Here is a 22,883-nt window from a genome sequence, read left to right on the forward strand (position 1 = left end):
AGGATGCAGCACTTAAACACAGTGTGAGGCCCCACCCCTCGCCCCAGAACAAATCAACATTTCTAGAGACAGAATGTGAGTCCTCCCTGCATAGCTCCATAAATCTCTGACAGGTACTCTTTAATCCTTCTCAAAAGGCCCCAGCAGAACAGGGAGGAGAAGCACATGGTGACTGTGAGAGCATCACAAGCCACACTGCCATGCCTTGCCCCGCTTCGTGGGCTCCTGGTGGAAGGGAAAGTCTCAATGCTCCAGCAAAGCAGGAAGGAGAAGCACACTGCAACTGCCCATGCCAAGCCCTGAAAGCCTCTATACCCTCTAGCCCTCCCACTTGCAGCATGTACAGGCGCAGAAACTGCTTTGGGAATCATAGGCTTGCAATCATGCTCCAATCTGCGCCTTATCATGATGGAAGCAAACTGAGTCAAGATGGTTCCTTAAAATTTCTGCTGCACAGAGGATGCTTAAAAGCCAAAATTTGTCTGTCTGTATAACATATTCCTATTGCTTGCCAGAGAGGCTCTTTCATGAAATTCCTTTGGGTGATGTAAAACTTCTTCTCATCTACAGTAAATATATCTCCCTAATGTCTGGCCTTCACTTATGTTTTGTTGCAGTGTGATCAACAGTGAGCTCATTGCCTGCAGCTCCCCATTCCCCTCCAGCCATTAGACTGGCACAAATCTGAAGGAGAAAATTAGTGCAGGAAGATTGAAAATTAGTGCAGGAAGATTGAAAATTAGTGCATGAACAAGGCACAGTTAGACCAATGTAGAAGAACTATGCTGGAAGGGAAGAGGGTGGATCAGGAGGACAAAAGAGTGCTCAGTGTGAAGTCCAGACGTAGCAGGAAGTGTTGCATATGATGAGGCAGGAAACACAGCTCATGAGGTGCCTGGCAGAGGGGCACAAAGCCCCAGTGCTGCCCATGATGAACCAAATGCCCTCCTCACCATGTTCCGTACCCTTCCCCCACTGGTACACCCAAATGCATGAGGCGGGGCAGAAGTTAACAGGAGCCTTGCATTCTGCTCCCAGAGATGCTTCCCAGAGCCGAATGCTGACATACCCCTGCCACCTGTGATGACAAAATGCTTCTTAACTTTGCTTATTCACCCCCAAAGTCCTGACCATGAGCCCCTTTACCTGTCCTCTGAATAAAAATGATTAAACTCGCAACAACAGTGTCCTCGTTGCTTGTGTGCTGGCACGTAAATCCTGTAATCCCTCCCCCCTCATTCACCCCATCATACCGGGGCCACCTTCTTAAGAGGAACAGACCTGATTATCATGTTGCTGTCTGGTCATTCCTAAAGCTGTTTTTCAAATGCTCCCTCATTAGTAGTGTTCCTTCATGTGCTCTCTCTCTCTTGCCTTGGTGTCTGGCTGCTCATAATTAGTAGCCAAGTGACTTCCAGCCTGGTATGATATGTCCCCTTACTCATACACAGCAATTTGCCCCCATGAGGGGAATGTTGCTCCTGCTGAGGTGTAACCTAGTCAAGAGACTCCTGAACCTGTTTTTTCAGAGATCAAATGCACGTTCTTCTACTATCCTGCACTTGCTCAGCCTGTTGTTGAATTGCTCCTTACTGTGGTCCAGGTTACTTGTGTGTGGCTTCCTGAGCCAAGGGTCAAGCTGGGTCACCCATGAACACTATTATCTCCATGTCTGCAATGGTGACTTTCTGGTCTGGGGAAAAAGTTCCATTCTGTAGCTTTCTGAACAGCCCAGAGTTCCTAAAGATGTGCATGTCATGCACCTTTCCTGATCATCCCATGTTAATATCAAGTGAAATTACCCTTGTGATGCACCAGTGCTTGCAGCACTATGGAGGACTACCCCTTGCAGTTCACGTACTCTGTGTCAAGGTGATCTGGTACCACAGTAGGGCTGGGCATTCCGTCTATTGCCTCAACACAGTTAAAGAACCCATTCGCATCAAAATCATCCACTATTTCGTGCACAGTTCCCAGAGTCACTGTCCTTTGCAGAGAGGTGTATTGATTGCCTTGGCTATCTGGATCACAGCAGCCTCCACTGCTGATTGCCACTGATGCATAGCTGTCTGGTATTTCAGGATTCCACAAAGCTGTTGCCATTCGATTCTGAACTGTCAGAGCAGGTCTCATTCTGGTATTGCTTTGCTTCAGGGCAGGGGAAAACAATTTGCCTTATGCATGTGGAAGGTTTGTAGCCACTGCTGATCATCCCATACCTGCAGCTCCACCAGCCTGAGCTTGTTTTGTGGAACCAGAACTGGCGCTCCTCTGTACCAAGCATCGAGTACAGCCAGCATCCCCCATTCCTCCTCTAGTGTTTTACATTTGTGTGTCTGTGTCATCAATCTTCATTGTTTTGACAGCTGCTTACTTTCTGCATATACTACAGCACAATGTGTGAGGTGTTCATAATACTTGTCATAACAGTTTGAAGCTGGACAGACCAGCCTTGCAATGGTGCCTGCACAGATATGAAAACAGGGTGTGAAAACACTTTTTGCCATTGCTTTGCAAAGGGGTGGGGGTGGGAAGAAGTGCACTGTGGGTGGCTGGCGACGCACACCCAGAATCACCTGTGGCATTTTGTCTCATTAAACACTGGGAGCGTAACCCACAATGCAAGGGGGCAGAGGGAATTGTTGGACAGGTACCCACAATGCATTGCTGACAAAGTAGAAGCTGCCCTCCCTAATGGGGATGCACGCCATCAGCTTCAAGTGCTGTGTAGACATGCACCCTGAACTTTACAAATATGGGTGCTACAAAATCGACTTTAACAAGTTTGACCTAATTTCCTAGTGTAGACATCCCCTAAGGAATCCTCCTGCTCAATAGATCCTACAAAGTTTGAGGACTGAGGTTAGGTTTCCTACCTTGCATATCTTAAAAGATGTACAGTGACTAAGGCAAGAGAATGCAGAACTTTGCCATATTCACTCTACATCTTACAAAAGGTGCACTGCATCAGATGAATACTCCTGCAGACCTTGTGTGTGTTAGACTCTTTATGGCCTGATGATTATTTTATAAAATGCGTGTGTTTCATGCAGTGTTTTACTGCAAGTGGCCTAGTCCACCTAGATAAGGTGTGTGGAATAGCTTGCCTTCTATAAATAGTGGTTATAAACTAACCTTTCAACTGAACATGCCAAATTTTCTGTGGCTTTAAGACTACTGGATCCAGATCAGTTTTCAACAGAATATCACTTCCTTAAAGCCTCTGCACAGTCCAGTGAAAGCATATTCTATATTTTATGTTTTGCCATTTCAGCACTAGCGTTCTCTCTCAAGCAAGCAAAAGAGGGAAGAATATCCTTTTTATCGTAGGAAAATTAATTTTGCTCTTAATATAATCAAGAACTGAATTAAAAAATAGTCTTAAAGAAAAACAAAGACCTCTTCCTGGCAGAGGGAAAGCAAATTAAACTGAATCCCAATTTGTGATAATTTCAGAAAACAGCTTAACTGAAAATGGATTTAGAATGTAGATGTTCAGGTTTTAAACTTCATTATTGTTAATGCTCTAGCTATAATTTACTGTAGCTATACAGGAAATGATGGAATTCTCCAGTGTATAAAAAGTACTGTAAATTCAGATTCTCAGGATAAACAGCTACAATGGAGGAGTAATGTGGTGTAGAACTTACTTTACTGGACAATTCTGTGTACAGCAGGGCTAATAATGCTAAAAGAGAGCTTCTTCAGTTCTAATTCAATGTCTGATGGCCCAGACTACTGGCTTCATTTAATTAAGTTGTAAATTTGAGTAAATTTTGCATAGAAGCCCTCTGGGGTTTCTCGGAAAATTAATTAAAATTCTGAGAAGCTCAGTATCTTTGAAGACTGATGATGATATCTTGTCTTGTCAGAGACTTTGCTCTAAGAAAAGAACTTTTGCTTATACATATGTATTCTCCACTAGTTTTCTCCTGAGATTATTTTAATATGAACACTTTATCAAATTATACAGTACTGTACAGCAATCTAAAAATTGGCACTCACATGGCTTGAGGAAAAATTCCATGCCATTTTGAAAACAGTAGTAGATGTGGGTCACTGTTCTTTCAGGAGTATTTATGCTGTTAATGGGTTAACAGACAGCTACTTTCTGAATAGTGTTGGATGCAGAATTCTCTTGGGATTGTGATCTGCTGATTTATAAGGTGCATGATTGCTGAACAAGCAGTAGCAGTGTTTTTATTCCATTTTTTAATCATATCCTGTAAAGAAAAACTAGAAATCCTGTTATCTTTAAAAACACAAAAAAAACCAAACGAAAGCAAATTATAATTTTTATATGGTAACATGTACCAGAGCACCTCTTCCATATTTAAGAATGAAAGCAAAATGTTAATATGTTTAAAGAGCAACTATTTGATTATATGGGGTCACACAACATGTGCAGGATGAGAGTTTCTGCTTTGAAAAAACACTAAAAATAGTTCTTTCTCACAGATCTGCTCCTTGTGCATATCGAGTTGCATCTGATAACTTCAGCGACAAAAATGGCCTATTATTGTGCTCTTCCTCTCATTTGCTCAACACGGTCAAAATGATCTTATCAACAGAGTTGTTTCCTAGGTTCCAGTTAAGAATAATGGAAAAAGTATGGCTTTTTACAAAAATTAAAGGTAGTGAAATAGTTTTACACAGGCAGTGAAGGAAATGTTTTCTTTTTCCAGCAGAACCTTTAGACTAGGCTGATACAGTTGTCTTTTGCTCCAGAATCTTAACAGTCCATCTTTTAAAAAAGGCATGCGCAGGTGATGACATTTGGAACAACAATGCATGCTGCATTGGTGGTGTGTGGAGGAACATAAATTTTGTATTGAAGAGATACAATAGAGATAAGAGAGAATGGCTTTACCAAAAAGAAAAGCTGAAGATGCTTAAGTGGTGGTACCATAAAATAAGCTATTTTTAATGAAAATGTAACAGATATTTTAATAAAGTACTCAGTAGCCAAGGCCAACAGTTCTAACTGATGGATGTGAAGAAGGTGAAGAATAAAATATCTCATTGCTAGACATTGCAGAAACAGAAACAAAGGAAGAAATAAATCAGTTAAGAATGGCCAAGTGCCTGGTCAAGATAAGATCACAGCTGAAATGTGTGAATCTGGGAAGGAGGTGGTAGTTTATGAAAAACACACACTTTGTTAGTAAGAGAGAGAAAGACGCGCTAGTCTATATACTATCAAAACTAAAAAACAGTAAAGTAGCATTTTAAAGGCTAACAAAAAATTTATTAGGTGAGCTTTCATGGGATGGACCCACTTCTTCAGACCATAGCCAGAACAGACTCAATATTTAAGGCACACAGAACCAAAAATAGTAATTTTTTTTTCCTGATTTGTCAACGTTGATTATCAAGGTGAGCAAATCAGAGAGTAGAGGGGTGGGGAGGAGTCAAGAATTGTTGTATAATTTAATGTCCAGAGAATTGGAAGAAAGGTGTGCTCCGTAAATTCCAAAGAAAGGAAAGCTGCTGCTAAGCAGTGTTCCTTCTAAGCTCAGTACTTGGGTGTCTGCCCAGAGAGATTCAGATGCCACCTAGTTGATTCAACAGGGGGTCCACAGCCACTCATAGTGGGAAGCAGGTGTTTTCGCTGCTGGTACACATTTGTACATGCCTTGGTGCACATAACAATTTATTCTGCCAACGAATGAAAAAATGAGAGGGAACGCTGTTGATAAGCCATGTGTGGTAAGGAATAGGACTACTTTCAGTACCAGAAATGTGTCCTGTTGTTTACTGCTGGTGGGGGGCGGGGGGGGAACTGCACCCCAACCAAGCAGGGTTTAGATCAAAATGATTGTGCATAGACCACATTTTTCACCTTGAGATGATTTCCAGTAAGCAAGACCTTTCACAAAGATTACTGGTGAAGTTTATAGACTTCACAAAAATCTTTGGGTTGAATTCATAGTTTTGCTATGGAAGGTCTTGTGACAATGTGGGCTTCCTAGAAAGCTCATGAAGAGGACCGAGATACTGTATGAAGGTTTAAAATGCTGTGTAAGGACAGAGTGGAAAGACTGATTTGATATTGTCACTGGTGTGCTGTATATCACCTTTTTTTCCTCTTCCGCATTAACAGATTACATGATGCCAAAAAAAAAAAAAAGTAATGTTGAAGGGAAGCAACAATTGTACAGAACAGAAGAAATCTTCAGGATATCACCTTTGCAGATAATGTGTTATGCTGGATACCTGATGGTGCTATGAAAAAAAACCCCCAACCAATGACGTATATGAGGCCATCAAAATTGGGTTAAGAATTATCCAGAAGAAAAGGAAAGTTATGACTGTTGACGGAGGAGTCAGCAGTGGTAACACAGATTTGATAGCGAAGTGTACAGTGTGGTTAATGGGTTTGCCTACCTTAGAAGCACAGTCAGTACCAAAGGCTGTCTCTGTAAGGAAGTGAAAGGCATGTAGCACCTTCTTCAATGCTACAGCTTTCTGGAAAATCAGTGAGATTCACATAAGAACGAAGATCAAGTTCTTTGGTGCCCTTGTGAGGCTTGCATTATTTTCTGCTTCTGAAACTTGGCATATTCCAGAAACCAACAGCAGGACACTAAAGCATTCCATCAGAGATCCTTGCGCAGAATACTGTGTGTCTGCTGGCGGGAAAGGGTAACCAGTACCAGTGTATGGCATGAAGCACTGGCCAGAGAGAAGGATTTTTAGAATGAAGATTATTGTAATTTAGACTGTTGTATAGATGTCAAAAAACTGTATTCAGAGATGATCCCTTGATTGGGTACCATCTGGGGGAAGACGAAAAAGAAGGAGATAGATGACATAAAAATAATTGAGAAAGATGCCACTGTCATGAGAACAGACTACAATAGAACAGAAAATGTGGCATTAGATGGTGGTGGAAAGACTGGATTGCTTTGGTTCAGAGGAGCACCTAACCCTCATCCTGCCTCCCAATTTGATTATCTTGGCTCCCACACTCCAAGAATGATTTGCATGGCTTGGTTTGGGGAAACATTTGAGTACAGTTGACATGAAAATCATTTTGCTACAGTAAATGTGGAACACTGCATGTCTATTTTTATAGACCCTTCTCAAAGCAGGACTAAACTTTAAGCTACCAGTGAGGCATGTAGGAAGACCTATACATTTGTTCATGACTTGCCTTCTAGGGAAATGAGTTTATTTAAAAAACTAATTTGATAATCCCTGCTTTCAATCTCTAAAACAGACATGTGGAAAATACATTTGCATATGAACTAGTGTTTAGCTTTGACTCTTCCACAGACTGTCAGAATACTTAAGACTATAACTCTGCTCCTACAGTGTCATGCATTAAAATATTGTCTGTTTAACAGAAATTAAAGAAGCACACAAAAGGAAAAGAATAATGAAGGAGCGATTCAAGCAAGAGGAAAATATTGCTAGTGCTATGGTGATTTGGATTAATGAAATACTACCTAACTGGGAAGGCATGTGAGTGAACACCTTTTCTATTCTAAGCTTTATGCAAATGTGGCTTATTTTACCCCTCTTAGAACACAAAGGAACCACCCAGTTTATGTTCTTCCTCTGTACTCCTGACAAGTTGGCGTGAGCGCACCGGCCAAAGGTGGTTTATATCCCACCATTAGTGCCACAAATATAACGAGGAATCATTTGAGCCCCATGAAATATTCCTTACAGTGGGCTGCTAAGCAATGCAATCCTAACCCTTTTGATCCAAGAGCATAAGCAGAGAGCTTTGATTTTTGACTTTGGTAGTAGAATATTATGTTATGGATGAACTGCTCAGTGGGGGACGGAACAGAAATTGCTAAATTTCTTCTGTTTATTCTCTAGGCGTACTACCCGAAGAGTTCGAGAATTGTGGTGGCAGGGGTTACCTCCTAGTGTTCGTGGGAAGGTCTGGAGTCTAGCTATTGGAAACGAATTAAATATTACTCATGGTGAGTGCCATGTAAATATACACGTCTAAACAAAACTCTTTAACTTTGTTTATCCAAACTTGTACCAATTCCCTGCTCTTTCTTTCCTGTTTGTCTCTAATATTGTGGGGGCAGGGAAATCCTCTTTTACTGATCTGATCAATCAGAAATCTTGCCCTTTGCTAGTGAATAGTTGTCAGCTTATATGAGACCTTTTTTTTTTTTTTTTAAAGGTCAGAATAGAGTGAATTGGATGCTTTTTTTTTTTTTTTCTTGTTCTTTATTTTTTTGTTTAATGAAGGAAAAATCAGGTTCTAAGACTGTGTTCAAGAGAAGTTTAACCAGTTGCCATGCACACCACTCTTTCTTCCCCGTTCCCCCCACCTACAGGATTACTCACTGGGAACTGCACTGTGCGAGCCACCCCATGGCTGGAGTCCACCACAGCAGGAGGAGCTTCCTCTGCCACCATGCACTTGTCCCACTATATGGTGGGGCATGTGCGCAGAGCAGCCGGAGGGGTGCCCCATGTGTGTGGTTCTCCTGAGATACAATTTGCCATACTACGTTGCCTTATTGAACACCACAGTTCTAAGAAAACCACTGACACCTATTAGGATGTGTTCGCTTACTATAAGAATATTTCACAGGCTTATAAGCAGAGTCCTTTGTGAGCTATGAAGATTTTTTTGTTTCTGTTCTAAACACCTCTTTTCATTGATATGTAACTAATATAAAAATTGCATGTTTTTTATATTCTGGAGCACACCTTTGCGTCCAAAGGGACATTTTTCTCCCAAGATGCATGAAGTTTTACTTATGGATTCAAGTTATTAAAAAAAGTCGACTGAATTTGGAAATTTTTTTGTGTATTTGTGCAGGTTGAAGAATTCTTGAATATATACACATATATGAGTGTGCCTATACTAGGCTATCACGACCTCCAGCTTATTTAGAAAAGAATAAAAAGGCTACATTTAAGTATTTAAAACATGGTGATTGTTGCATATGTACACTAATTCACACAATTGTTATACATTTTTATGCATTGTACAAGTTGTAAATATTGACCTGCTTCAACACTATCTCAGTGCATCAGGGATCTAACTCAGGCTGTCAAATGAAATACCTGAATGTTAGCAAGAGCATAATGTCTGCCGAAATACTGTTCTATCTACTGTATATTTTAAAGAGATTTTCTGTTTGATCAAGAACCTCTCCTAAATGGTAAGAGCTAGGACCAAATTTGGTATACAACTTCTTATCATAACTTAAAGCAATATAACGGTTTAGTTGTGCCAGGAAAATGGGATATGCCTGAGATGGAATTGCTTCTTATAAAACCAAACAGAAGAGACAGTCATCAAATCAAGTATATTCCTTTAAACTGACATAGGGGAGTGAATGTTGAAAGAGACTGAACCAAGATGAGCACAAAAAATAAGATGAACCTGGAATAGGATTGCTTTTCAATAAAACTTACAGTAAAGGTAGCAAATGAAGAAATTTGGAGCAGCACTCTGTTTTGGCACAGCTAAATGAATGCTTAAGGTTTGAAAACTAGAAGAAAATGCAATTGGCAACCAAATTGACTGTAGCCCTTTTTTTGTTAAGACATAGGGAATGGTTGGAGCGTATATGGAAGAAAAGAAAAAATACTTACACTTGATGGAATTCTCATTTTTAAAAAATTAAATGGACACATTTTAGCAACCCCTTCTTAAAAGAAATGTGAAATAAAAAATTAACTTAATAAAATAACAGGACTTTTTGAAAAATAGTCATTTCAATCAAGCATGTATGTTTTCCTTTTATTTCCACCTCCCAAGAAAAATTGAATTAAGGACCCTCTGAGCAACACTGGGTAAATCTACTAGTTCCTTTATATATTGCATATGTACTCTATAAGGAGTACTCTGCCATTTAAAAAAAAAAAAGAAATTAAATGCTATTGGGGTCAAGTATCGTGAACTGTTGGTGAACAGCAAATGAAACACAGCAAATAATTTCTTTTTATGTAGTAAAAAAGGCAGAACAGCCCTTCCAAAATCTGCTGAAGACACATACATAGAGGAAAAACTCTGGTGTATTATGCCAAAGGTTGGGAAACAGGAGTGATGGCTCAAGTGCATAAGTTTTTTTAAAGTTGCAAATTAAAAACACTGAAATGCTGTAAAAGGAAGTTTGGGTTGGCCAAGACACATTTGCAAGGGTGAAATGCAAGGTACAGTGAAACACTGATTGGTTGCATCTTTACAAGTTCTTTTATAATGTCAATTTTAATGGAAACTTCAAAATAAATTTACTAGCTTTTCTTTCTAGAAATCATGTGTGATAGTAATTCTTGAGCCTTATGTAGGACCACATAAAGAGAATTTGGTGAGAATAAGGAAGCATGCCAATACAGGAAATGGGAAAAAAAGTCAATCACTATCTTTGTTATAACAGCCTTTAACATGTCTGAAGACTTCTTAATGATTATTCCCCCCTGCAACCCCCCAGAAATCCCCTTTTCTCAAGATTAAACATGCCCAAGTTTTAATCTTTCCTCAGAGGTCAGGTTTACTAAAACATTTTGTCACTTTTGTGCTCTCCCCTGGAGACTCTCCAGTTTGTCCAAATCCTTCCCAGAACTGAACATAGCATGCTTTTGCTTTTACAAGTGGGCTTGTTTCAATAAACGTGTAATAGAAACAAATATTGTTTTCATACCTTGTGTTGTGATTTGAATGTTCATTAAAAAACAAAGCATAATACAGTTGACATTTCTAGAACCCTGGGTAAAAGTATAATACAGTGATTTTTTTAAAGTAACCTCATCTAATGTGTTCTCTCATTTTAAGACCCCAGATACTAGATTTAGGGAGGAGTGGTGGGTGGGAATGAGACCAGAGCTAAAAAGCTCTGTTTTGAAGATATTTGTTTATGGTATATGTTTTTTGCTGTGTTTTGCAGAACTCTATGAAATCTTCTTATCCAGAGCCAAGGAAAGATGGAAAAGCTTCAGTGAGACAAATTCAGAGAATGATACTGAAGGTGTGTTCCTTCAATGATAATACCAAATGTTATCTGTGGTGTTTTTTGTAGGGTTTGACATAGAGAGGCAAATTTCTGAAGGCTTAGAGGCTCAATTCAGATGAGAATTAAAAGTTTCACTGCTTCCAGGTGCAGCTTGTCCTTGATGCTTTTGTCTTGTAGCAGATCACCCAGTAGATGTACTCTCTTACTTCCCATTCCAGGAGAGATGCCTGCAGAAAGACGCATTGATGGGAACAGTTTAATATAAAATATAAATTTTAAATTAATGTTTTTCCTTTGTTTTGTTGAAAATCCAGGATCAGTGACCTCTTTCCAGTAGGTCAAGCCCAAAAAAATACAAGATCCTACCTAGTACCATCTTTGCCATTGCCTAGCCTTGCTTGAGTGGTTCTTAACTTTTTCCCCTGTCTTGGGGCTGTTGTATTAGTAACCATTTTACAGATGGAAAACCTGAGGATAGGTCTGTACAACAAAGTTATTATGAAATAACTATCCTAGCAGCTACACAACACACTGTTAGTTTGAAATTAATTTGAAATAATGGATGTCTTATTTTGAAATTGGTAAACCTCATTTCATGAGCAATAGTGCCTATTTAGAAATAAGCCATAGTATCCAATGGCTCTTGTTTAGACAATGTATTTCAAAATAGCTAAGTGTAGCACTATTTCAAAATCAGCTATTTCACTATAGCTTATTTCAGAATAAGGCTGCTCTGTAGACATACCCTGAGAGATTGAATTGCCTGAGGTCTTTATTGCAGTCTGATTCCTAAATGCAAGACTCGTGCTCTTCTAATCTATAAAATAGGGATAGTAACATGTAATTCTCTCTCTCTCTCTCATATTTTAAATCCTCTGCATTTTCCAATTTTGTCCCCAATTTTTTTTTTATTGCATATTGTGAATATAGCTTATTTTTACTGTTGAAAATCTTTTTTTTTTAATCGTAAGTATTAATTTATTGTGCTGCTGCTGAGACTTGTCCTGTAAAATGTTATTTAATATAGCTGTATAGATGCTGGGGCGGGGGGGGAGGCGGCATTTTGTTGACAGAGTGCATCAAAAGATCACTCTACTTTTATGTGTAGATACGATCTGTTGACAGAAGTTTTTTGGAACATCTCTTCTGACAGTAACTTCTGTAGACAGATGCCTCTAGTGTTAGAGGTAGCCATAGTTATTTTTGTTGTATTTAGTTTACTGTAGTAACAATACTTTAAAAAAAAACAAAAACAAAAACCACCAGCTCATAAACACAAGTCATGTGGAAGAGAAAAAATTTCTGCTTAGACTATATTGATTTCCAAAGTTTCTTTGCCAGTAAATTACTCAGGCTTTCCTTAGTCCACATCTGTGACTAATCAGAGGCAAACTGTTTTTAAAAATCTTTTGTATGAGACCATGACACTAAGTTTGATTGTCTTTGGCATACACGTTTAAATGACTTTGATTATCCTTTTTGCCTTTGCACTGCATGAACACCCGTAGTTTAGTTTTAATTTTTTTATTATAGTATCACATTGCCAGAACATTTTCAAACAGAACGTTCTCTTGCTTACTTTGAGACCCTTAAAAGGGAAAAATGGGGCTCTAGCTATGGTTTGATGTATTCATATTACATTTATGTTTCTGTTCTTAGAAATGTACAAGGAAAGTCCAAAGCAAATGGACTTGCAGTATTTTTCCCCTTTTTTGCTATATTTTCAAGAGCGGAAAGATCTGTTAGTGGATTGTTGTGTAGAGAACTATGGAAAATGTATTTTATATATTTGGATTACTTCATGTATTTGGATTGGCCTTGAATATTTTTCTAAAAATATTCATCTTTTCTTTCACATCTTTCCAAAGCTTTTCTAATTTTGTTTATTTTCATGTTTTCTCTATTTTCTCCTCAAATAATTTTGTAGCTTTTAAATGTTATCAGGTATGACTACCTCCACTATCTGTTCAATTAATACATGCTTTTCAGTAAGATGCTAAGTTTTTACCTATTCTGAATTTTATATACACTTACGAGAAAATGAAATATCATGACATAACTTCTTTGTAGTCCAGTAAGATTTTACTTTTTAAAAAAGTCAACTTGGAATGAGTTACAGAAATTAATATTATTTTTTCCATTTTACCTGATTTAAGACTAATGTACTCCTGTTTTCATGGTAGTGGTTCCTGATGTGTGTCTAAGCAAATGTCCATGCAATATCCTGATGACTTGATGTAAAGAGTTTTTAGTGGTTGCTGGTAACCAGTTGAAAAAAGCTAGCTGGCAATTATCAAATTACTAGAGTGACAGTTCTGGATTAGTAAAGTGGCTATTGTTAAATCTCATTCTCCAGAGCCTCACTAGGAATTGTGTGACTAGCCATGTGATCCTAGAATTGGTTTTTCTATAGTAATAGATAGCTTAAGGAGTATAATAGAAAATCAAGGTCACAAGCTGGATGGTGGGGAGATCAGGGGAAGGAGAAGCTCAAGGCAGTGAGCACTTACTGTAATGAACCTTTTTAAAAGAAAATATTGTGCTGGCCTGATCAACTGAATGCTTCAAGTATCAATGGACAGAAACCTATTGTTTTTTGGCAGGGGTGGTGGTGGTGTTTGTGTGAGAAATTAAAAAACAAGAAACCTGTTTTTCCCCCCCCCCCCCCCATTGATATGATACTTATATAGTCCTTGGATACAGAGATGAGGCAGTCATTTCAGAGACCTGTAACAGGGAGGAGTTACGGTGCCAAAGAGCTTCCTGTAGCATCAAATGGGTGTTCTATAGGTTTGATTTTAATGAAACTGACAGGGTTCCATCCCTGTTCAGTTAAGCTGCAGTCTGCCAAGAGTTCAAGCAATGTCTGTGGCATGCTTTAAAGGCATTCCTGTCTGGAGATTGGGATGCAGTTAGGGGGTATGCAAGGGGGCATTCACAGCTTTAAAAGGCAATGCAAGCTAAAAGATTCTAGGGTTGCATGTGTGGGGAACAAGCACACTTGCATTGAGATCCATGTGGCCAAAGATATTTAAAAGAACTCCAGTTAATGTAAGGCAAGTAGTCACGCTTTCTAAAAAAGTTCTCAGGGGTCCTAGATATGTAAGACTTATGGTATGGCTTTGGAGAAAGAACATTCAGGCTATGTCTAGATTACAGTGATTTGTTGACAGAAGTTTTTGTCGGAAGATTGCAGCCAAATTACCAAGCAGATTGCAAAAACATTCCACTCTGTCGACAGTGTGTGGACCGCCTGGTTGCGCTCTTGAAAAAATGGCCAACCAGAAGCATAGCAGAGAGGGCTACTATATATCCCAGAAGCCCTGCCTGTGTACAGAAGCTTCCCCGCACCCTCTCCTGAACATCCACACTGGCTTTCTCTTGGTAGAGGTGTTATGCCTCATGCGGCGTGGGATAAGGCTGTTGATAAAAGTGATGCGTTCTGTTGATTTACCATTGACAGAAGGTCTTGGGAATCTGGATGCTTTCCAAGTTTGGTGACAAAATGCCTGTTTTGTTGACAAAACCCTCTAGCGTAGACATAGACTCAAAGAACAAGAATTAACTCTTTACCGTCAAGTTGTGTATACTGACAATTTCCTGAATTTCTTTGTGTATTCATAGGTGACTTCATATTGACTCAAAGAAATGTCTGTAGAATAGCTGCATATTTTGTCAGTTTTCATGATTTGTTTTGTGTACTTGCAGATGCAGGTGTGTCTGTTGCTGACCGTGAGGCTAGCCTGGAACTAATTAAGCTGGATATATCACGCACATTTCCATCCTTCTATATTTTTCAGAAGGTGAGAATTTTCAAAATTGGTTTCATGAAACAGCTTTTTTTTTTTTTTTAAATTCACATTGTGTTGTATGTCAAGCGTTAGAGAGCTTGTGGTGTCATATGAATAAGGTATATTTACACTGTGTCCATCAAAATAAGTGAAAAAAGTTGAGATGAGTTTTTATCCCGAATGCAAGATACTGTAGAAATTTTAGGTGGTGGTGGTATACTTGACAGTAACACCATATTAATAGCTTTTAACAATTGTAGGTTGTGAAGCAAAATCAATGTGCATGTGTCTGATCAATTAGGGTCCCAATGGTTATGAATACATAATAATTAAGGGGCTTACCTTTTTGAGTCTTTAGTTGATTAGTTTGATTATCTGGATTGAGTAAAGCTTTACAATAGAAACTAACATTATGTTTCTCTTTCTAAGGGGGGTCCATATCATGATGTCTTGCATAGTATCTTAGGAGCATATACATGTTACAGACCTGATGTGGGATATGTAAGTATTTGCTCTATATACTGATAGTTTTGAATAGTGTAGATATGTAAGTTGCAGTGTATCAAAGCTTCCTGTTGTATGAGCTTTTTACTGTGCTATAAAGTAGTTCCCAACTAAATGAGCATATGATGCACGTGTCTCTGAAAACCTACTTGATGTTATGGTTAATTTTACAGGAAGGGAATGTCTGTAAAGACAGTAGATTGTTGCTGTTACAGTTCTCTTTTTAAAAGTCCCCTAATACTGTTGTCTAGATGGGATGGAGGTGAAGCATGTCAGCAGGTAGAAATAATAGGAGAAAATTGATAGTCACTTTGCTGCCTGGTAATCTAGGAGCAGAGAAGTCAGAGTTGCAAAATTAAATGTAGATAACCATTTATGTAGGCACTTAAGGAATGTGGGCTGGGGGCATGAAAACAAATGGCATTGGTTAATGGGAATGTTCCAGTTGATTCTACAGTGTAACTGGAGTGTTGTTTCTGTCTTTGAGTGAATAAGCTCTGCATCCAGTCTGTTATCTTTCCTAAACAGGGGCGTTCCAAATTCCTGGGCACCTTTTGATTATCCAAGGCCTCCCTGAACTCTGACAAACACTTTCTTCTGCAAAATAAATGCGATTTTCTTGGTTTTATGTTATCACTGTTTTAGCTTCATGTTGTAAAGCAATTTTAGATAATGGATTTAAAATTAAGCATTTCCTTTAACTGTGGAGGGGGGTGGGAGGGCAGTGGTGGTGGTGAACAGCTTCTGTAAGCCCCCAGGCAAGGTGGAGAGGGATGAGGCCTCTGGAAGGGATGAGGCCTCAGATGGAAGGGGCCAAGCTGGGAGCATCCAGCCCTCAGCGCTGGCCAGAGCATGGTGCTGGGCCCCCTCCTGCCCTCCGAGCTGCACAGAGCATGTAGTGAGGTACTCCATCAGAAATTTAAAGGATCCAGAGCTCTGCATTCCACCTCTGCCGCAGAGGTAGATACAGTGGCCCAGAGCCCTAGTCCCCTTCAAATTTCCAGGCCCTCGGGCAGTTGCTCACTAACCTCCATCTGCAGTCTTGGAACAATATTACCTTGTATACACTTCAAAATTTTGCATAACTGGGTTATAAATGTATGCATTTATAAACTGTGTTGTATTCTCTGTGGATTAATTGCACGTCCTCATTTAAGGTGCAAGGGATGTCTTTCATTGCTGCAGTACTCATTCTCAATCTGGAAGAGGCAGATGCTTTCATTGCCTTTGCAAACCTCCTAAATAAGCCATGCCAGCTGGCCTTTTTTCGTGTGGATCATAGCATGGTATGCTAACAGATTGTAAAGTATTAGACCTTTATTTTGTTCTTGGATTCAGAATGTATTTGTACTATTAGTAGGCTTTTAATCCTTCATTCTTTTGGATACCAAACAATTTCTAACAATGGTTAGAATTAGTCAGGCTAATGTGATTTAATTACATACATTTCTAGAAGTTAAATAAAGCAGAATTTGTTGTACCATGGAAAATTTTTAAGGTTTTAAGAGCCTCAATTTTTGTTATACTTCGTCCTACAGATGCTGAAATATTTTGCAGCGTTTGAAGTATTCTTTGAAGAAAATCTCCCAAAACTATTTCTTCACTTCAAATCATGTAGTCTTACTCCAGACATATACTTGATAGACTGGTAAGTTAACAGGCACAGCAATTCTGGTTTAGCAACTATGTGTGGTTTTGGAGGAGAAGCACAGTATAGGTCAGTAGTTTGTTTAGGAATAAATTACTGCCAAAAGGTCTACATCTCATGAACTAGATAATTACCTTGCACAGGTGTACATCTGATGGCAGCCCTTTCAGGAGCGCCTGGTTCCAGTATCAGTATATATTTATGAACTTGAAGTTTTCAGACAGAAAAAAAGACGACAAATAATTTAGGAAGGTTTTTATTCTGGCTCCGTACCACATTGTTGAGGTCATTAGTTGTGACCTTGGCAGGAAGGAGGTGGCTCAAGGGAATGATGTTTTGGTCCAGTTGTAGTAGGGGAGGGAGCAGTAAAAGGATACTGAATAAAAGACTAAGAGGAGAGTACCAAGGGAAAACTAAATTAGAGTAACTAAAGTAAAATCCTTGCAGGCTGCATGGAAACTTTTCAAGGACACCATATTAGAGGCCCAACTTAAATGTATACCCCAAATTAAAAAGCACAGTAAGAGACCTAAAAAAGAGCCACTGTGGCTTAACAACCATGTAAAAGAGGCAGTGAGATAAAAAGGCATCCTTTAAAAAGTGGAAGTTAAATCCTAGTGAGGAAAATAGAAAGGAACATAAACACTGCCAAATTAAGTGTAAAAATGTAATAAGAAAAGCCAAAAAAGATTTTGAGGAACAGTTAGCCATAAATTCAAAAAACAATAGTAAAATGTTTAAGTACATTAGAAGCAGGAAGCCTGCTAAAAAAAGCAGTGGGACCCCTGGACGATAGAGATATAAAAGGAGCAATCAAGGAAGATAATGCCATTGCAGAGAAACTAAATGATTTCTTTGCTTCAGTCTTCACGTCTGAGGATATTACAGAGGTTCCCAAATCTGAGCCGTCCTTTGTAGGTGACAAATCTGAGGAACTGTCCCAGATTGAAGTGTCAGTAGAAGAGGTTTTGGAACTAATTGATAAACAGTAACAAGTCTCCAGGATCAGATGGCATTCACCCAAGGGTTCTGAAAGAACTCAAATGTGAAATTGCAGAGCTATTAATGGTGGTTTGTAACCTATCCTTTAAATCAGCTTCGGTACCCAATGACTGGAAGACAGCTAATATAACGCCAATATTTAAAAAGGGCTCTACAGGAGACCCTGGCAATTACAGACTGGTAACTCTAACGTCAGTACTAGGCAAATTAGTAGAAACAATAATAAAGAATAAAATTCTCAGACACGTAGGGGAACATGATTTGTTGGGCAAAAGTCAGCATGGTTTCTGTAGAGGGAAGTCATGTCTTACTAATCTATTAGAGTTCTTTGAAGGGGTTAACAAACATGCAGACAAGGGGATCCAGTGGACATAATATACTTAAATTTCCAGAAAGCCTTTGACAAGGTCCCTCACCAAAGGCTCTTAGGTAAATTAGGTGGTCGTGGGAGCGGAGGAAAGATCCTTTCATGGATTGAAAACGGGTTAAAAGACAGGAAACAAAGGGTTAGAATAAATGGTAAATTTTCACAATGGAGGGGGGTAACTAGTGGTGTTCCCCAAGGGTCAGTCCTGGGACCAATCCTGTTCAACTTGAAAAAGGGGTAAGCAGTGAGGTGGCAAAGTTTGCAGGTGATACCAAGCTGTTCAGGATAGTCAAAACCAAAGTAGATTGTGAAGAACTTCAAAAAGATCTCAGCAAACTGAGGGATTGGGCAGCAAAATGGCAAATGAAATTCAAAGTGGGTAAGTGTAAGGTAATGCACATTGGGAAGAAAAACCCCAATTATACATACAATGTGATGGAGGCAAATTTAGATACAACAGCTCAGGAAAGGGATCTTGGAATTATAGTGGATAGTTCTCTGAAAACATCCATGCAAAGTGCAGCGGCAGTCAGTAAAGCAAATAGGATGTTAGGAATTATTAAAAAAGGGATAGAAGATAAGATGAAGAATATCGTACTTCCCCTATATAAAACTATGGTACGCCCACATCTTGTGTACTGTGTGCAGATGTGGTCTTTTCACCTCAAAAAAGATATAGTGGCATTAGAAAAAGTTCAGAAAAGGGCAACTAAAATGATTAAGGGTTTGGAAAGGGTCCCATATGAGGAGAGGCTAGAGAGACTGGGACTTCCAGTCTGGAAAAGAGGAGATTGAGGGGCGATATGATAGAGGTATATAAAATTAGGAGTGGTGTGGAGAAAGTGAATATTGAAAAGTTGTTTACTTGTTCCCATAATATAAGAACTATAGGACACCAAATGAAATTAATGGGTAGTAGGTTTAAAACTAATAAGAATTTTTCTTCACACAGCGCACAGTCAACCTGTGGAACTCCTTGCCGGAGGAGGCTGTGAAGGCCAGCACTCTAACACAGTTTAAAATAGAGCTTGATAAATTTTTGGAGGTTAGGTCTATAAATGGCTATTAGCCAAGGGTAAAGTATGGTGCCCCTAGCCTTTAGTCAAAGGCTGGAGACAGATGGCAGGAGACAAATTGCTTGATCATTGTCTTCGGTTCACCTCCCCTGGGGCACCTGGCACTGGCCACTGTCGGCAGACAGGATACTGGGCTGGATGGACCTTTGGTCTGACCCAGTATGGCTGTTCTTATGTAGAGAGGCAGAACAAAGGGATAAGAATTGGAGAAGTGAAAGGATAGACTTAGAAATAGCAAACATGTAAAAGTACTTAATGTTCAAGTTGAAAGGAATACACAAAATCATGATGGAGAAAGATGAAGCAAGAATGTAAACAAGTTAATATTCTTTAAAAATCAAAACAAAAAAGCAGTAAAGTAGCACTTTTAAAGACTAACAAAATAATTTATTAGGTGAGCTTTCGTGGGACAGACCCACTTGTAGACCAAGTGCCATGGTATGTATTTACATATACGTTTAACAGATGATCGTTTTAAAAACACTTCCAACTGAGCTGATCTATGATGGGTAACTTCATCATATATTAATTTGTAGTGCTATTACAACAAATATAGTAACATGTATTGAGAAGAAAATATTAAAATGTGTTACCTTCATGCATCTTCAAAGGAGTTTTGGATTGACACCTATATAAACACTGCTGTAAAATGGTTTGGGTTTTATATCCTAATTTTATGTCCTCCTTTTCCCAATTTTTAATTGATTCCAATATTCTCCTTGTTCGATTCTTAAGTGTTTTGAGAGGTGATGTGCATTGAAGCTGTCTTGCTTCATCCCAGAAATAACTGGATTTAGAAATGAAGTGATCCCCAATGCATGTCATGGATTGTAAATGTTGCCTGCGTCTAATATCTTGTCACCCAAGCACATTTCATGCCATCATTTTCCCAGACTAACAAAATGTTTTCTGCTCTTAAAAATTAAATTGTTCAGAAATGGCTGACCAGCCTAAAGTTTTAATGTCATACTTGCCAGTCAAAACAGCTAAAAATTGTTTTGTGAACGTATCATGTGATGCTTCAAGCCTTTTCCAACCAAATGGACAAAAATACTACTGAAGCTTAAATCAAAACAAAATTCAAGGGAAAAGCCCTGTTCAGTGTGTTGTATATCCCTTCTCCACACTGTCTCTTTGGAGACATCTGAATTCCAGTGGGTGGAAGATATCTAAATTGCTCTGTAAGGAAGAGGGAGGGGTGGAGAGAGGTGCTCAAATGAGATACTCCCTGTAGCATGGGAACAAGGAGCTAATGTCCCATCTCAGAATGGGACTTCAGATTCTAGGGCACCATCTAAAACACTGCTAGAAATTGAAACTTTCTATCAAAGGATAAAACTAGAAAATAATTAGGTCTTGAAGATGTCAGTGGTAATTCTTATTTGATGGCTTTTTAAAATCTTGAAAAGGGTGGAGTTATAGGATCTGATTGTGTTTCTGAAGTAAAACGAGCACTAAGCAGTTACCTTTTTATACAATTATAGGATCTTCACACTCTACAGCAAGTCACTACCACTTGACCTGGCCTGTCGAGTCTGGGATGTATTTTGTAGAGATGGAGAAGAGTTTTTGTTTCGAACAGGTTTAGGAATTCTTCGATTATATGAAGATATCCTCCTACAAATGGACTTCATTCATATAGCACAGTTTCTAACAAAACTGCCTGAAGACATCACATCAGAAAGGCTTTTTAGTTGCATTGCAGCTACTCAGATGCAGAATAGTAATAAAAAATGGGCTCAGGTGAGTAAAAACATGACTAAAAGTTGTTAATATGTCTCAAAATTGACAGTGTCCTACACAGTTTTAAAACATGTAGGGTAATTCCATGACAGAAGAAGCAAGATGACAACTCAAGGACAGGATAGGCCTGTTACTCAATGATGGAGGGGTCAGGAAACAGTAATAGAAAATGTGAAAATGACAGAGGTGCAGAATGACTTTTGTTTTGGTTTTCACCAAGAAGGTTGGTGGCAGTTACACATCTGTCATGGTGAATGCCAGTGAAAATGAGATAAGATCAGAGCCTAAAATAGGGGAAAAATAAGTCAAGTTAGACAAGTTAAATGTATTCGTTATGCAGGCTTGAAGAAATGCATCCTAAAATACTCAGAGCTAATTGAAGAATTATCTGAGCTATTAGAGATTATGTCTAAAAAGTTGTGGAAGATGGGAGAGATTTCAGAAGAGTGGAAGAAGGCAAATACAGTGCCCTTCCATAAAAACAGAAATACAGACAACCCAGAAAGGTCATGGAACACATAATCAGGCAATCAATTTGCAAGCATCTAGAAGAAAATCAAGCGATACGTAATAGTTAGCATGTACTGGTCAAGAACAAATCATGTCAGATCAACTTGATGGCCTTCTTTGAAAGGTAACACCTTGTGGATTGCAGGGAGGCAGAGAAGAAAGCAGCAAATTTGGTGTGTCTTAACTTTTAGTAAGGCTTTTGCTCACCACTGGTAGAAACCCACAGCCAGCAGCACGTGTGCTCTGCTAATCAGGTTGCTGGCATTTGAATCTCTCCTGGGTGGACACCCAAGTGCGTAGCTTGCAGGAAACACTGGTCTAGAGAATACTTAATCCTTCAATGACTGCAGGGGACTGGATTAGGTGATTTTTTTCAAGGTCCTTTCCAAGCCTATTATTCTATGATGTGTTGGCAATCATTGGCATACCTGCCAAGAGTGGCATGCAAGACAATTTTTTATTGGTATGTGGAGCCAGGGACTGTGTGCTGTGGTGGGGCCAGGGGTCTTGGCTGGGAGGAGGCCATTATGGGGAAACAGCGTCTCGCTGAGGGATGGGTCAGGCCCGTGCCTGATGCTCTGCTTGAACTTTGCCTGCAGAGGTCTGGGGAGGGCAGAAGGTCACTCTGGGGTGGGGTGCTGAAGCCCTCTTCCCACCCAGGGCCCCTGGTCACCCACAGCATGTGCCACCCGCAGCAGCATCCTCTGGCTTGGTGACAAAAGCATGTCCCACGTTGAAGTTCATGGAACTGCTGACTGGCTCCGGTCCAGGCAGAACAGATTTCTTCCAATTTGGGCATGAGCGTGGCCGATTGCAGCCAGTGTGAAAAGAGCCCCAAACATCTGGGTTTCCCCTTCGTGCAGCTTGCACTCCCAGGGGACCATGCTTCCTTGCACTTGTTTCTGAGGTAATGAGCCCGGAGGCTGGGTATGCAGTCTGAGCCCACAGCAATGCCCTGGCCAAGAGGGGGATGCAAAGCAACCCTCTTCACACCTCAGCCATTCTCTGCCTGCCCACCCTGCCAGGCTGGAAAACTGGGCTCTGGATTTGCCTGCCCCTGGCATACGGTCAGGGTACTCTTTAAATCTTGCTGCTTTGAAGCAGCGGTCCCACTGATTTTTTTTTTCTATCCTTAAAACAAGCACCTTGTATGAAAGGCTACATAGGATTACGTGGGATTTCATTTAAAAAAAAAAAAAAAAAAAAAAAAAGAAAATGTGGCTTGTGATGCCTTCCTCCCCCCCCCCCCCCCCCAGCCAAAACCTAGGAGGCAAGTAAGAAGTGCTCCCCCTCCTTTTAAAT

General features: G+C 39.6%; 1 protein-coding gene across 2 annotated transcripts in view; it reads left to right on the forward strand.

The window, feature by feature from the left end:
• Positions 1 to 22,883, forward strand: part of TBC1D12 (TBC1 domain family member 12) — an 86,441-nt gene that overhangs the window by 59,870 nt on the left and 3,688 nt on the right. The window contains exons 5-12 of one of the 2 annotated variants that reach the window (XM_074999545.1): positions 7,350 to 7,467; positions 7,834 to 7,940; positions 10,875 to 10,955; positions 14,649 to 14,743; positions 15,161 to 15,232; positions 16,393 to 16,521; positions 16,774 to 16,883; positions 20,813 to 21,071. In XM_074999545.1, the coding sequence (XP_074855646.1) occupies positions 7,350 to 7,467; positions 7,834 to 7,940; positions 10,875 to 10,955; positions 14,649 to 14,743; positions 15,161 to 15,232; positions 16,393 to 16,521; positions 16,774 to 16,883; positions 20,813 to 21,071 (971 nt within the window). The remainder of the gene's footprint in view (positions 1 to 7,349; positions 7,468 to 7,833; positions 7,941 to 10,874; positions 10,956 to 14,648; positions 14,744 to 15,160; positions 15,233 to 16,392; positions 16,522 to 16,773; positions 16,884 to 20,812; positions 21,072 to 22,883) is intronic. The other variant, XM_074999546.1, reaches the window with a different exon arrangement.

Source organism: Carettochelys insculpta, chromosome 7 (assembly GCF_033958435.1).
Source record: "Carettochelys insculpta isolate YL-2023 chromosome 7, ASM3395843v1, whole genome shotgun sequence".
Taxonomy (NCBI): Eukaryota; Metazoa; Chordata; order Testudines; family Carettochelyidae; genus Carettochelys; species Carettochelys insculpta.